Source organism: Simochromis diagramma, unplaced genomic scaffold (assembly GCF_900408965.1).
Source record: "Simochromis diagramma unplaced genomic scaffold, fSimDia1.1 OVJJ01000571.1, whole genome shotgun sequence".
Taxonomy (NCBI): Eukaryota; Metazoa; Chordata; class Actinopteri; order Cichliformes; family Cichlidae; genus Simochromis; species Simochromis diagramma.
The window spans coordinates 842,283-859,663 of NW_024386885.1; the positions used below are offsets into that span (position 1 = coordinate 842,283).

Sequence of the window (17,381 nt, forward strand, 5' to 3'; positions counted from 1 at the left end):
ACTTGCATTCTGGAGTTACTCACCTGGTTATTTCCTGCAATCAACAGCCAGGAGTGAAAACAGTCATTAGTAGCAGCTCTACTCTTGTCACCAATTTGCCACACCCTGCATGCACCCCAGAGTCTATGCAGCTCTCATTTTCAACATGCAGCGAGGATAAGCCACTATGTGCCTGCAGCCTCCAACAACCAAAATAATAACAATAAAAAAAATAATCTGATATCTATGTAAATATCAACCTCCTGTGAGTATCATTTAAAGCCCACACTGAGGCAAACAGTGTGAGCCCGTCTTTCACATTTCAGTTGGGGACTTGATGGATTTACAATTCATATTCTCAGTCAACCTTGAATGTGAATTATGAAGCCTGAGACTCACTTCGGAGCTGCTCAGAGGGTAAATACTGATCATCATAATGCAACTTAGAACAAAGCATTAATCACTGTAGCTGTTTTTATTGATGTGCTGTAAACTTGGCTTAAACAGCAATAGATGCAGGATTAAAACACTTAAAAAAACAAACAAACTTACTCATATTTTATGATTTTGATGTTTTAGTAATGCATTTTAATTCTTGTTGAACTTGATTTATTAAAGTGCTGGGCAAATAAAAAGGTTTCTGAGGGACAACATTTCTCTAAAATATGACTGCAGACGAGCCAACGATCGATGCTCCAGCACACCTCTCCTCCTTCACAGGAGTCACCCGTATATTGACATCACATTCGAGGATCACATGATAGCAAAGCTTCCTCCTATGAACACTCACTTACTCAAATCTATACATTCATTAGTCTCTTTTCTCTCTGGTCTTGTAGAAATCAATCTGTGGAAAAAGGATTATAAGCCTTTTCCTGCCCCAGCCTTATTTGGCACCAGCTCCCCAGATCTAGCCCAGTTGATCATGTCACCTTATTCTCTACATGGCAGAAAAGCACATGAGGAAAAAGTAGACTAATCTCCTCTTTTTTTTCTCACCACCATTAGATATCAGTCATTCCAGGGTCCCAACCTCTATCACACCTGGGAGATTGGATTGGTTCCCCCCTGCAGTGGACACTGTGGCTGAGAATCAGATATACCTATGAGTTTCTTGCACACCAGATTGCTAGTGCAGTAAGCCAAGAGGCCATAGCAATGATTGTCGCGCTGGCGAATGCAAAGACAGGGATATTTTCATGCTCCATCCATCTGGTGTAGCATTTTCATGTTTTCTGATGAGCTGACAGCCCAAAGAAAGCTGTTAGTCATCACAGCGCGGCATTGTCTTTTGTGCCCAAGACAGACCATGTTGTGCTTGATTAAAGTCATCAAGGCCTCAGAGCAAATCTATTTGTTGACTTAGAACAAACTGATAAACATGTTGATTGTACTCCCTCAATTAAACAGCTCTCAGTAATGTCACGACCGACTGCCTGAGTGAGTACGCAGACTACTGATTTTTTTCTCTTCCACGAGGCTTCTTTCAAAAACAAACCTTTAGCTCCCGCTGTTTGAGAAATGAGTGTGAAGCTTTACAGCAAAAGGATGTTTGGAACAAATCATGTGTGAAGACGCACTGTTCACCTGACTCCTGCAGGTGATGAGAAAAGCAAGGCTGTGCGCACCAAACCTCATTATTTTGTTGAACAAGAACAAATAAAATGAGTGTTTCGTTTTAAAGACACGCCTGACTTTAGAACGACCCGCAGTTGTACGGCAAAAATGACCGTGTGAAAATAATGAGACAATGTGAAACTGCTTTTTAACTAATCATTTAATGTTCAATCCCAACTTTATTAATTCACTCGTAGCTTGATGTCAGTGTAATTAAATGTCCAAAGCAGGCAGCTGTTTTTAGCAGATAAGCTCTAAAAACTCATGGAGAATATATTAGACTTATTTCTAATAAATATTACTAAAAATGAATGCAAATGCTGCTTTGTAGCATTTTAGCAGCTCTCTGTTAAAAATATACTTTAACTGTGTTGTGACTTGTATATTTATATACTGCACTTGGTCACTTTTCTGTGAACACGTGGGTTTACACTTGGAGGAAGAGGAGATACAATCATGGTCCGGGCAGGCCTTCCCCAAGGGAAGGTGCACTGCTGTTCTCAACTCAACTGATTAACACTCCAAAATTACCACACTCCTCAGCGACAGGAGCACTTACAAGGTCTCGAGGCGAGACCCCACAGCAGCTACAAGAAGAAAATAATTCATTGTCTATAACATCTTGAAAACCTGAGGCAGGGGAAGCCATATCAATACCCCAACAATGCTACACCCTGTATATATGGACCTCCCAAGAATCATTTCACTAGCTGAGCCCACGTCCTCATTTTGACAGCATTTTAATAGATAAAGGTGAATGCTTGGACATGAATTGAGCTGCGGTTTGGGGAAGGCCTCAAAGGGGACTGGCGACCGCTCCCGGGCCTGGCAGATCCCCATGTACTAAATAGAAGTGAAGAAGTCAAAGAATTGGAAACAAGGAGGGAGGGTGGGGCACGTAGACGAGAATGAACAGCTTGCAGAACTGGGGGAACCTATATAGATGAGAACCTATATAGATGAGAACCTATATAGATGAGAACCGGAAGCAGCTTGTTTGGAGGCGTGGTCCTGCTCCTGAAATTCTGATACATAATCTCCAAAAAGAAGGAGTCCCTTTCTGACCCACTGTTACCAGTATAAACTCATCTGCTGACTCCAGGTTAAATCATGCAGTCATGTGGGGTTTTTTTTCCCCACTTTTTAGGTATCAAGGCAATCAAGGCAGTGGATGCTATCAGGAAACCACAACAGCAAGACAGCTCCTCAAACCACTTTCACCCCTGTTTAGGTTTGCACCCTGTCGGACCTCTGCCTTACCACCCCATATTTCAGATACAATGAGGGTGTCTACTGGTAAAAACATGCATGTGCCATGGGCTACTGATTGTCACCAACACAGCCAACCTTTAAGCGAAGGAAGTGGAACGTAAAGCTCTGGGCTCTTTGATAGGGACAAGACTTGGGTTTAGATATGTCAGCGTCGCCTGGGTTAAAATCAGAACCCAAGAGGTCAAGTCCTTCACTTGATGTGTTTTTCCACTGAGTGGATAAAAACATCAAGTTCACCACAGAGGATACAAAAGAAAAGGTTACCATTTCTGGAATGTGCTGTGTTCATTTATATAGGGTGGAAGCCTCAACAATGAAGTTTACCTGAAATCCACACACAGAAACTGATGCCAGCTCTTTCACTCCCAGCACCCAGTGGAACACAAACAATTAATGAAATGTCAGATAACAACCAGGGAGAAAAATACCAACAGACAAAACAACATTGCAGATTTGTTAGAGAAACTCAGAAGAATTTTCTCCAAGCATGACATTTCAGTGCACTTCAAACCCAGCAACACTCTCAAACAAAAACTGTTTCATCCCAAGGACAAAGCATCCAAACAAAAGCTCAACAAGCTCGTATACGGTGCAGTGCAGTGAGGAGAGCTCTGACCTCTTAACAGGAGACACCAAACATCCACTCCACAAAATATGGCACAACACAGATGAGCAGGACAAGACTCAGCTGTACATCTGCAGCAAAGGACAAAGGTCACTCTTTTGATGATGCCAAAGTTCACATTTTGGGCTGAGAAGGAAGTCTGTCGGAGAGAAGAGTAAAAGAGGCCATCTATGCTCGCTGTGAACGACTATCGTTGAGCAGAAATGTGGGCTTACGACACCGGCTATCAGCTACCTGCAACACAGTCAGAGAGCCCCAGACATTTCAACCCCCATTCACAGCTTGTGTCATGTAACCTCATTAGCTCATATAATGCTGGGGAGGAGCAATGTCTCACAGTGGTTTAACCTGTCAGGCCCAGTGATGGCAATAACCGCCTTTTTTACACCTCAGCTCGCATCACAACTCACATGATGAACAGGAGTGTAACGACCCTTAGAATCACCTCCAAAGTAGATAGCCCCCCACTAAGGGTTTATTATCTGGGACTTTCCACCAGTTGTTATAGAACAGAAGATGCGTCTTTGATGAAAACCTAAAAAGGTCCAGCTGCCTTATTTCCGAGTTCTCGAAATCACCTGGATAACCAAGAACGTGCACACAGAACTAATCTCTAAGTCAAACTAATATTTCAAAGGCACACTGCAGGGAAGCTTATTGATACAAGTAATTAAATATTAAGGAAAATGATTGAAAAACATGACTTTACAGCATTGATCAACAATTTCTTACAAATAACCAAACATTTACTTTTCATCCATCATATCTTGACTGTGACATCAATAACTCAGCAATTTGTGTAAAAACTGGAACTTTGAATTATTCTCCTGAGCCGAGTTATTATTTATGTGAATTTTCACAGTTGACTTAATTTTTTCAATTGTGATTCTGAGACCAACTTAATGAAAAATAACAGAACTTACAAAGGTAACAGATTTTAACAAGTGCTGATTTACATTACATGAGATGTGGCATTTGTATGCTTAAACAAGCACCTCTCCCCCCTCCATAGAGCCATCACCACCTTCAAACACTTCACCTACAACACCCCCCTCCTCACCCCATACAAAGGAGGATTTCACACCACCTCCTCCCACCACAACTCTTCATATTCATGAAGAAGGTGTGAGGAAGCAGTTTAAGAGTCTGAATGCTCGAAAAGCTCCCGGCCCAGACGGTGTGTCTCCTGCCACCCTCAGACACTGTGCAAACGAGCTGGCCCCAGTGTTTTCTGGCATTTTCAACTCCGCTTCAAGTCCTCTACCATAATCCCTGTCCCCAAGAAACCTAGGATCACTGGACTAAATGACTACAGACCCGTGGCTCTGACATCTGTGGTCATGAAGTCATTTGAGCGCCTGGTTCTCTCCTATCTCAAGACCCTCACGGCCCCCCTCCTGGACCCCCTGCAGTTTGCATATAGAGCCAACAGGTCTGTAGACGACGCCATCAACATGGCCCTACACTTCATCCTGCAGCATCTGGACTCCCCAGGAACCTACGCCAGGATCCTGTTTGTGGACTTCAGCTCTGCCTTCAACACCATCCTTCCAGACCATCTCCGAGGCAAGCTTTCCCGGATGAATGTGCCTGATCCCATCTGCCGGTGGATCACTGACTTCCTGACGGACAGGAAGCAGCATGTGAGGCTGGGAAAGAATGTCTCGGACTCTCGGACCATCAGCACCGGCTCCCCTCAGGGCTGTGTTCTTTCTCCTCTGCTCTTCTCCCTGTACACCAACTGCTGCACCTCCACCCACCAGTCTGTCAAGCTAATCAAGTTTGCAGATGACACCACCGTTATTGGGCTCATCTCGGACGGGGATGAGTCTGCCTACAGGAGGGAGGTTGAACGTCTGGTGTCCTGGTGCAGCCGCAACAACCTGGTGCTGAATGCCCAGAAGACAGTGGAGATTATTGTGGACTTCAGGAAGCACACAGCCCCACTCCCCCCCATCATCCTGACTGACACCCCCATCACCTCTGTGGACTCATTCCGCTTCCTGGGTACCACCATCACCCAGGACCTGAAGTGGGAGCCCACCATCACCTCCGTCATTAAGAAAGCCCAGCAGAGGATGTACTTCCTGAGGCAGCTGAAGAAATTCAACCTGCCAACACGGACGATGATGCAATTCTACACTGCAATCATCGAGTCCATCCTCACCTCCTCCATCACCGTGTGGTACGCTGGAGCCACTATCAGGGACAAACAGAGACTGCAGCGTGTTGTGCGCTCTGCTGAGAAGGTGATTGGCTGCAGACTCCCATCTCTGCAGGACCTGTACACCTCCAGGACACTGGGGCGTGCAGCTCGGATCTCAGCTGACCCTTCTCACCCTGGACACAGTCTGTTTGACCTGCTCCCCTCAGGCAGGAGGCTCCGGTCCATTCGCACCAGAACCTCTCGCCATAAGAACAGTTTCTTCCCCTCTGCTGTTGAACACATGAACAATAACCGTATGACTGTTCCCACCACTAACACATGACCCTACGCTGTGTTCACTGCATCATTCCATGTTTGGCACTGATCACCACCTGCACTCATGTATATATCATGTATATATCTATCTATCTACTTAGCACTTGTAATTCTTATTCTCATTTTTATTTTCATGTCTATTTAAGCTTAATTTATAACAGTATTTATAACAGTATGTTTGCACTGAAGCACCGCAGCAATTTCCTAATGTTGTAAACCCGCTCAACATTTGGCAATAAAACCCTTTCTGATTCTGATTCTGATTCTGATACAGAAATCCAAATTTAATTTGAGACCAGTCACCAAGTAAATTGATTCGACCACTTCACTCCAGTATGGTTGGATTATTGGGCATTTCCAAAATATATGAAAATGATCTGCCATGTTTTCCCCACAGTTTCTCCAGCAGTATCCATCTGTCAGTTGACGTTATGGTTTGCATTTTATTTTGGGTGTGATGTGCACATTTTCAGGTTAAATAAATCTTTCATTTACAAACATCTTCTTGATTTTGCTCCAGATTTTTGGTCTGGTTTATTCTTTCTGTTTTAATTATTCTTGAAATGTGTCTCAAACGGCACCAGATTCCCTTTGTGGAACACTGAGTTGATTGGGGATAATATAGTGAGGCATACACATGTGCACATAAAAGTCCTGCCTGCAATCCACGCTGCTTATCGGGGTAATATCAGTGCAATGAAATCCAAAGAACTCTCTGCAGATCTGTGTGGTTACACTGTGGTGAGGCAGAGATCAGACCAAGGGTAGAAAATCATTTCTAAAGGTTTGAGTGTTCTGGGGAGAATATGGTCTAAATATTTATGAAATGGAAGACATTTGAAACAATCTGGACCTTTCCAAGAGTTGGCTGTTGGGACAAGCTGAGTAAACAAGCAAGTAGAAAGTTGACCAAGAAATCAGCCTGCCAAAAGGATGAGCATCCCAACAGCTCGCTGTCAGTCACTTTTACAGCAGTCAGACAGAAGCAAGTTTTAGTCTCTCAGAAATTGTCAGACTGCTTTCAGAGAGTAGTTCATACTTTCCATCCAGTTTGGTAACACTTTAAAGGGAGATTGGGATAATAATAATAATAATAATAATAATAATAATGGATTGCATTTATATAGCGCTTTTCAAGGCACCCAAAGCGCTTTACAATTCCACTATTCATTCACTCTCACATTCACACACTGGTGGAGGCAGCTACAGTCGTAGCCACAGCTGCCCTGGGGCAGACTGACAGAAGCGAGGCTACCATATCGCGCCATCAGCCCCTCTGGCCAACACCAGTAGGCAGTAGGGTAAAGTGTCTTGCCCAAGGACACAACGACCAGGACAGAGAACCTTACAGTATGTTAATAAAATCTATGCATGTAAACTTCACACAGAAAGGCTCCAGCTTTTCAGCTGGCCAGCTGTTTAAAAGCAGGAACCTTCTTGGTGTGGGATGACAGTGGGATAACCATTGCGCCACTGTGCGTGGATTCTCTCAGACATACATGTAAGGTTAACAGGTGATTCTTTCACCACCCATGACTCAGAATTGGATGAGTGGTTTAAAAAATGGATAATATGGTTACTGGAACCCTGTAGATTTCAGTGGTTGGTGCTATTTCCCCACAGTAAGAGGGCTCTGAGACTGAGCCCTCCTGAGGATTTTATTTGTACAGACTTTCGATGTTTTCAAACTGTGACTAAATGGGTTTTCTCCAGGTGCTCTGGTTTCCTCTCACAGTCCAAAAACATGCCTGTTAGGTTAGTTGATTATTCTAACTTGTGTGCATGTCACTGGTAATTTAAAGCACACTGGGTGATTATTAAGCAAGATAACTTCTGTATAAATGTCAGTCCATTTCAATAGTATTGACGTCCTACTCATACAACAAGTCAATTGATTGTATTGTATTGTATGGCTTGTGGTGTAACAACTAAATTAATGTTAGCTGGCACTGATTAAAAAAATAATGACATTTAGCAAATTTCCCCTTAAGTGACAGCAAAATATCCTGAAATAGTTTCACAATTAAAACAAATACTTTGGTGTTTAGGATGAAAGGAAGGAAGGATCCATGTCAGTGCTTTTCCCCACTATCGCTGAATGAATAAGGCCACAAACCTGTGTAAGTGTATTCTTTTTTTGTTTGTTTGTTAAACCTTTTCCCTTTAATAAGGAAAAATAAGGACATTTGGTACAAAAATATGGACCAGATTCACCAGCGCTTGTTAAGTACACCCCTTCAACTGTTTATGAACACAAATATCTAATCGACCAATCGCATGGCAGCAATTCAATACATTTAAGCCTACTGGAAATAATTGGTGTAGCTGTGGTGAGATGTATTTAACCACGCATGTGGTACATGTTATTTCTGTAAGCTAATAACCAAGCAGATAACATCACAACCTATTTGGGATTTTATGAAGTCATATTTTAATCTAAATTTGTTACTACAAACTACATTACACGGGTAGTTGGAAAAAATATGTTGGGGGGAAAAAGTCCTTGTTTCCAGACCTCCGTTCTCATTTTAAAAATAACAAAGCACCTTTTCTTAAATAATGAGATTTGTTTTCTCAAATGACGTTGTAAAGCACTTTGTCAAGCTGAAGTTTTTCTTTCTTTCTTTGACCTTTACTGTAAATTGAAGACGCAGAAAATAAAGTTCAATACTTATTAAAAAAAATACTACAATTAAATTCAAGGGAAAAATGTCAGGAGAAGAAAGAAAACCAAAACCATAATAACCTCGTTTTCTTAATTCCAAAGCACCTTTTCCTAAACAGAGGGACTTCCTCCAAAGGAAGCAGCAAAGCAAACCACCTTGTCAAGCTGAAGTAATCTGGTGACAGAGCAACATACGGGAAAAAGTCATAAAAAATTATATGTAAGAAATAAAATTTAAGATTTAAGAAACCCCCCCCACAAAAAATGGCCATTATCATTTAAAAAAAGCATTTACAAAATCGTAAATGCTTTTTGGAGGAAAAAAGGTTTTGCGTCGGTAAATGTACACTTACGTTAAAACTGCAAGAACTACAAAGACTTCAGTTACAACCTTTTCATTAGTTACAACCTTCGTGCAAGGACAGCTCAAAGCCACTTTCTCGTGCGGGTTTCAAAGGCTTCAGGCTGACGTGAGTACGTGTGTTTATATTTTGGTGAGTGACGCCAGGAACAACAGCTGTGACGTTTCACGACAGCTTCGCCGCCCCAACAGTGCATTCTGGGTTCAACTCAAGATGGCTGCGCCCTTGCAGAAGTGCTGAAGAAGTGCCTCTTCGGAGAAATTCCAGGAATTATTTGAGATTTCCTCGAAGACCGTCGCTCGGAGCCGACTACCAGGGCCGCTGGTACGTAGAAGGACTCCACGCGAGCCCAGTCATTGATAAGTGCGGCCGCCGTTACGTGTGGCTGTGGCAGACTGTCCGTGTGAAGATGGGCCTCGCCTGCAGCCCCTTCCCATAGCGAAGAGCCGTGGGGAGAGGAGCCGCAGATTCCCCTGCAAACACGCGCCCGTGCAGCTCGGATTTGACGGCTTTGACTTACTCTACAGGCTCTGGACGCTGCCCTACAATTTGCTGACCAGGATTGTGTGTGCGACCGTGTCTGTCATTGTCCGGAGAAGGAGAGCTTCCACAGCCCGGGCTGATAATCCCACCGCACCAAGGTCTGCATCTGCACGCTTCGCTGACACTCTAGGTGCCTTTTCTGCACATTTGATCGGTCTCCTCATCTCTGTCACGCGTGTGTGGTTCAGAGACTCGCTTTAAAAAGGCTTTAAGTGAATATTACTGGCCTCGGTGCAGTCTGACACCTGACAGCAGAGCTGTTACATTAGCCGCGCTAGTTTAGCTTAGCTAGCTGGACTGGACTGAGCCTGCTGCTCGCCAGCATCCGTGCAGCCAAGTTTAACACAGCTGGGCCGTTTTAGCACGAATGCAGAGGCAATAAAGATAAAAACCCATCGACCTCCTGTCCCGTGGCTCCAGCTGTAGAGCTGAAACATCTCTACAGCTGTTGCTTTGCTACAGAGTCAGGCAGCTAGTCTGTTCAAATAAAGTGGAGGAAGCCAGATGTGAGTGTGTTTGGTTTCAGTTGCTGTTGTGGGTTTCATTCAAACAGGATTCACAGCAGCAGATTCACACCGCATAAAAATGACTCATAACCACCATCCCATGACTTAAAGGGCATAAAGTGGAAAAGTCAGCTGCCAGTGTTGATAATCAGATTATTATCTGAGTGTAGAAACAGTCTGCTTGGTATAGCCCATAACAACAGTACAAGGAGGGATGGAGCTGTTCTTACTTTATCGGACAGTAGCAGGTACTCAGGCTTCTTCCCACAATGCTTGTTAAGTGTTTTAGTAATTATAAATTGACTGTGTTAGCCCTGCTTTCTAATGCCAGCTTGGAAAAGCCCTCACCAATCCTGTATAGGAAGCATTTAAGAGGACGGAACTTTATCAGATGATTGGTGTTGATCCATATTGACAAAGCAGACTTTGGCCCAAAAGAAATGGCTTGTATCTGTGATGATAGCATGGCCAAGAGGGACAAACATATGCAATAATGTACAAACAGGGACGGCTGCCTCTCAGGTCACGTCTTCATCATGTAGAACTTCAACAGCTGCACAAAGAGACGTGGATCGAAGTCATGATGCTTAATTTCTTTATACTTGTGCTAAGATAATATAATGAAACGTTTTATTACTGAAAAAGGAAGCAAAAGTTCTTTTACATGTTGTTTAAACACTGAAGACGTTTGAATGAATAAATTCATCTAAATCTGGATCTAAGTCTCGAGCTCTCTGAACAGGCCTCCTGCAGTTATCTGACAGTGCGCTTTTATTGCTGTTTAAATTTTCCTATGAATATCTCAGTTGGTAACCAAAAATGTATTTAGGATTGCTTACATCTATTGTGTATATATTCTGTTTTTACTTTCTTCCTTTATTATTTATCATCCATTACTTAATAAAATAGCTGCACAGTAGCACATTTGGCTGCATCTGGACTGGAAATGTCTCCAAATTATGTTTTAAGATTTTTATTTATTTATTTTTGAGACTAATGTCAATATCGACTATATGCAGCAATTAAATGGCTAAAGTGAGCCTGCCAATCTTTTTGTGGATACCCAGTAGCTACAGCCAAAGACACTTCAAAATCAAACCAGTGACATTAACATGAGCGCTCTCCCAGCAGGGCCCTGATGAAAATGGACTCAGACTTGCTTCATTCACCGGCTGTGGGCCTCGCTGAGGAAGAGGAGGCCGATATGAATGACTGGAAACTTCCCTTGGCCTTCATGAAGAAGAGGCACTCAGAGAAGATTGAGGGCTCCAAGGCCCTGGCGCAGAGCTGGCGGATGAAGGACAGGGTAATTTCTCTTCTCATCCATGTACAGGAGTAAATCAAGAGCCTGAGGATGTTTCCTGTGTTAGCTCTGCTTTGAGGTCACAGAAGCTGTTTTTCCTTTTATCTCAGCTCATAGCGACTTGTATAGCTGCATTTTCATGCTCATATACCTGATGGGACTGTTAGTTTTAAGCAGGAACCAATAAAACAGGAAATCTAAGATTGTTGATTTAATTTAATGAGTTTTGATGCTTTAGATGTAGCTTTAGAAAGACTGTTATTTTTAAAAGATAAATATTATAGTATGTTTTTTTTCCCCCTCTAATCAGCAGTTCCCACAAAAAGATCAAACTCTGATACCATCTTTCATGTAACGTATTGATTGAGCATTAATTTTTATCCTAGAAGGATTTCTTGTGGTTTGTAACTACAGCAGAAAATTCCTGCTTTATAGGACAGGGTGGGTCAAATGGTTATCCACGGGGCCAGTTCTCAAAAATTCAACTCATTAAAAAGACAAATCAAACTCCTTGATGCTACACGCTGTGCTTCAAGAGCTTATCAGTCTTTAAACAGCAGCAAATCACTGGCTACCCTCGTCTCTATTACTCTGCCAATTCATTTCATTCTGCTTGATTACCAGCTACCAATGCTACGCTTTCAGCGGGAACCTCAAAGGGTTTCCCACATGAATGGTCACCGTGTGTTTCAGCTCCCATAAAGCTGCCGTTTGATCCACTGCAGTGCTACCAACCTGATTATTTTATCGCCTCACGGCTACAGAGCACTGCTATTATAATGATGGCAAATGTCACTTAGTTGTACATAACCCTCAGAAACTCTGCACCGATTGTAGAAATTCACCCAGATGAAAATTTAAAACTTCGCTGCTGTTAGGACATGAGTTGAATTACTCCGCAGTGCCCGCTGAGGTGTCAAGCTGCAGGGAAATGAAGGAATCATTAAATGTGGAGCTGCTATTGATTTAAAAGAGGTAATATGGGCTAGCTGAAATGGACATTCCTATCAGGAAGTCATGCTAAATCAACCGTGTTAAGTCTTTCATTGCTCAGAGCATTTTCAGGCCCTCCGTCCTCATTTGTAAACTTGGAAGAAGAATGTGTCCTTTCACATGTCTGGGCTACGAGAGCTTTATTTGTGTGTCTTATGCAGAACAGAATTTAGCTTTGAATTTGACTCTAGCCTGGGGATTGGGGAATTCAGAATGCATTTGAATGTTTTTTTTTTGTATTTTCTGAAAAACATGATTAAGATATCAATGTCGATTGTACGCAGTATGTGAAAGGTGGTTGAAGCCATTTTGAAGTCATCTTCCGGTTCGTAGATTGGTTGTCCATTTTTGTTTCCTTTTGAGCAAGAAGTGACCGTATGTAGATGAGACAGCAAGTGCTAAGTTGCTGGCTCAGCCTAGATACACAGATACCTGCTAATTAGTTTTTAAATCATCAGTTCTAGAAGAACTACTATTTAATCAACTGAAGTGGAAGAGCAGATTGCTTGGAAGCTTTGTACCACATGGAATCCCATGTTATTTGTCAGATAATTTCATTAAACATACTCTGGGCACAACGGCACAGTTATGGTTGAGAGGTCAGTGACTCTGGTTAGGTGAGGTGAATCCTAGCAGATGCTCACTGGCGACCTGCTGAAAAAAACTGTTGTAATTGTCTCCATGTAGGTTGTAACAATTTTGTAACAATTTTTATAACTTGATACTGAACCATGTATTTAATGCTGTATAGTTGTGTTAATATGGGAGTCTAGGGAGATTGGCTCACTTTTGGACCAGGCCTCAAGTGGCCATTGGTAGAATTGCAATTTCTGGCAGTTGGCTTCAGGTCAGGTCAGTGAAGGTGAAGCATAGCAGGCAGCTATCAACTACACCCGCCTGTGTCGGCACTCGCAGAGCACACTCAACGCACACGCAAAACTGAAATTCGTGTGTGTCAGAAATCGTAATCTTGTCAGAAGTGACATGAACATGAATGCTAACATTTTAAAAGGCAGCAGAAACAGCAAATCCTCTGCTGTGGACACATAGAGAAAACATGGTGTTGAATACACCACCATTTCCATTATAATAAAAATAAATAAAAAGGTCCAGCGCAGCGAGACTGGACGGACACCTAACTTTAAGTCCTGCTGCTGATTGCTGCTAGTGTACATTAGCCAGTTTTGTTTAATTCTGTTTATTTTTCTGATCTTAGAGCAGAATCATAAAGGACACAGATGAGGCTGTAGTGCTTCTTAGGTTCATTTTACCAGTGAGTTTTGCATTCGTCAGAATTTTTATCTAGTTGATTGATGGTGATGATGGAGTTCTGATAATGTGGAGTGCTTTAGTAGAAACCCTTTAATGACATGAAGGTTTAGACCTGCAGCTTCACATACTTTCACCTCTGGTAGTTGAGACCACATGTAGTGCTTTGGCTGATTTAAGGTGACTGACAGTATCGATAGGAGTTTGCTTAGAGAACAAGTTGGTCAGCAAAAAGTTAAGGCTGGCAACAGAGGCATGCCGTGAGAAGGCTTTTAAAAAAACTCTTTCTGCACTTTGGGGAAGAAAGTTCATGATTTAGTTCAATTTTAATAACATTGTGTTAAATGTCTGGGCATTTCACATCTTAAAATCAAGACCAAAGCGTATTATAGAGAAGAAAAAGGCAAATGACTCTAACAGAGGTCAGTCAGAGGTCTTGTTCTGTGAGACACATTGAGTTGACTCGGTATGGTGACAGGTAACCTGCACTATTACTAGGCTTATTGGTTCAAATTGTGTGTTTAGTCCGCTGTTGGCTCAGTCACAGCTTTTGAGTCATCTGTGTGTTTGCAGTCATCTGCAGCCACTCGGAGCAAAGCAGGATTGTGTGTACAGCTGCTGAACCTACCAAGTAGAATCACGATAACAGCTATCAGATATCCTGTAAGAACGCTTGTACAGTACAGGGCAAAGTCAGGTGACGAGCAGCTGACTTTAACTAATAAAGCGCCATGTCATTTTTGATCAGAAAGCATGTCGTGGTAGTAGTTAGGTTGGTGGAAGGATCACATTTCTTTTATCGAGCTGCCAGACCTGAAGTCGAGCATTTAGTCTGACCGAGCGTTAATGAGCGGGGTTAGGTTTGCAGTGATTTTTTTTTTTTTTTTTTTTTTTTTTTTTTCAGGGGTTTGATTGACTCCCATCGATAAACTGAAAAACCTAAACTAGTGCTGTCAGCACTTTCATATCTATTTTTGTCCCTCCCCTCCCCCACAGTGAACGGAGAGCATGAAACCTTTATCTTGATGGCACAAAAACCTGAACATCCACCTGTAGAGATAATGGATTGCAGTGCAGGGCGTTATTGATTCTCAGGATGTACACTTATTTTTAGCCCAATAGTTTCCAAACATCAGCTGACACTGACCATTTTAACAGATGTCACACTTGGTATGACACTTTTTTGTTTTTGAAGTGGAGAGCCAGAGTTTGATTGCAAGCTAAATGACACAATGGCTAAATATTTATTCTGGAACATCTGAATCTTTGATAATATTACTGAGTTAGTCATTTGCTTTGGTAAATTTTGTTGTTGAAAGGCAATTCTTTCACTCCAGGTTTTCTTCAAAAACTTCCTTTCCTTAAATTCTCTCTTCCTTAAACACCTCATGTCACGACGCTGCCACCACTACACTGCAGGGATTTGACAGTTCATGAGCTTTGCCCCGCTGCCTACCGTCCTTCCCAAAGAGACTTCTATTTTCTTTTGCATTTATATTAAAACATGTAACGGCATCAGGGCTTTAAATATTGTTTTGAATGATAGATAAACTGTCTCAAAGCAGCATGAAACTTGAGCTGTCATGCATGCACAGGAACTTTTCGCTTCTTACCTGTCATGCTTCACAATCCCTTGTTGAGCTTAAGCGGTTTGACGTTAGACTGGTTGATGCAAACTTGTCCTCTTATAGTGTAACAGTTTCTTCGTAAACGCTGACGAAACCCTGTCCCGACTCGATAGCCTGTCTGTCACAGAAATGGCCTCATTGTGCTTGTTTTTAGGACTGGTTCAGGTTGTTGGGCATGAAGGCAGATCAGCATTAATTTTACAGCTAAACAGGATATGTACAGCATCATCAGCGGGTGGGTGAGAAGTCTATATCGACCCCTTTACACATCATTCTGGATACAGTGTTTAACAAACTTATTAGACTGCCTGTCATAAAAACAAGACGACAAATATTTTAGAAATCTGTCAAAAACTTGTGTAGAATCTAAAAAATATGGAAAATACATTTATACACCCAATTTCAGCCATCAGACTGCAGTTTACAGAAGTCGCATTAGACGCATTAGTAGAAACAACACTTAATTTGATCCTATCTTGCCTGTCAGTTTCTGCATAAAGATGAAAAGGCCAAACCTTCCAGTGTTAAAAATAAAAATTAAAAATATTGAACTCTATTTTGCTCATAATGCAATACACTGTTAGCACAGTGTAGGGAGGTAGTTTGATTTTGTACTTGTGCATTTTTATTTTCCCTTGTGTTTTTTTTTTTTTTTATTACTGCTGACCAAAAGACAAAAGCAAAGCTACACCAGCTGGAAAGAGCTGGTTTCCCTGTCTTTCATGTAGTTTTCACATCTTATATCAAACCCAGAATGTGACTGGTCCTTCGACATGTCTGTGGACATCAGATTTTGGAGATACAAGTGAAGTGTGGCTTCATTTTTCACTGATTTTCCTCCATGATGGTGTGACAGCGTTTTAAAATTGTCAGCAATGAGTTTTTTGTTACTTTGTTGTAGTGACAAAAAATTGTTGTTGTAACATTTAGTCAAAGCAGAATATTGAATTGTTGTAGCAACTTTTCAAAAAAAAAAAAAAAAGGCCTGAGTTTTTTTTTTTTGTTTTTTTTTTTCTTCTTCTTTCTTTTCCCCGTCTGAGATTTTAATGGACTTATCGGGCAGTTTAGCGACCTTTTTGTTTTGGATTTACACATGGCTCAAGGCAATCTTTTCTTTTTTTCAGGACTCTGATCACCAAATTAAATATGTTTTCTAGGAATTCATCATTATATGGCAGGGAGTATGGGAGTAATGCTTGGTTTTTATAGCTTTGTGGTTTGTATTGGTTGGTAAATGACCTATAACACACGTTTCTCTGACTATTGGTCACACACATACGATTCAATTAAATATGTCTCCTTTCTTTCCCTGCTGGTTTCCAGACATGGTGCGTTTTTCAGCTTAACGATAATGAAATCAATAAGTCATCAATATCCAAGCTCATAACAATAATAATAATGTGGAAACGAGACAGGTGGGCTGTGCTGGTTTTACTTCTGCTTCATTAGTTGAATTCAATCAATGCGTGCAGTTCATTAGGGAGCATATAGACTTTTAGCTACCGAGCCATGAAAACAGAATGTATTTGCAAGGTGCTAAAAAGAATTGCACGCTAACGATTTTACGTTGATTAAAACAGCGACTTTGCTTAAATATCTGCAAATTTCATTAAACTGCTAGCTCCAAATTAAATACCAGTTGGTTAACAACGTCCTGACTTGTCAGGAGCAGAATATTAACGCTGTCAGGAAAGAACAGAAGTTTTGTTTTTTTTGATGAGGTTACACTCTTTTTTGACACTTCCAAGAAATTCAAAAACAGTATTGCATTGATATGAGTGCATCTCCATTCCACCATCTTGTGTTTCCTCTTTATGTCACTGTAATTAGTGCAGAGATAATGGTGATGTTTTCATTTGCCATGAAGACTGATGAACTGTATCAGTCATTCTCTTGTGGTTGAGATGGATGTAGAAGGTTTGGCAAGTAAACAGTGTGATGTGGGATATTGTCTTGGCTTTCTGTCTGGTAGGAAATGGCATCAGCCTTGTTCAATAGAACTAATGTCAAAATACCAAATAAGTTTATTAAACTATGCCAAAATCTTTTTTTAGTGCTCTGAGTGCTGAAGTAGAGTAGAAACGCGCTACATAAGCACCAGATCACTTTTTACACATAAATGCAGCTATCCGGTCTT

General features: G+C 41.6%; 1 protein-coding gene across 6 annotated transcripts in view; it reads left to right on the forward strand.

Annotated features, from left to right (window-relative positions):
* Window positions 1-9,132: 9,132 nt before the first annotated feature.
* The window catches only part of rptor (regulatory associated protein of MTOR, complex 1), a 184,773-nt gene continuing 176,524 nt past the window's right edge, over window positions 9,133-17,381 (forward strand). For 4 of the 6 annotated variants that reach the window (XM_040033403.1, XM_040033406.1, XM_040033405.1 and 1 more), the window contains exons 1-2: window positions 9,133-9,643; window positions 11,183-11,357. In XM_040033403.1, the coding sequence (XP_039889337.1) occupies window positions 11,190-11,357 (168 nt within the window). In that variant the 5' untranslated portion in view covers window positions 9,133-9,643; window positions 11,183-11,189. Of the gene's footprint in view, window positions 9,644-11,179; window positions 11,358-17,381 lie in introns of all 6 variants that reach the window. The other 2 variants (XM_040033404.1, XM_040033408.1) reach the window with 2 other exon arrangements.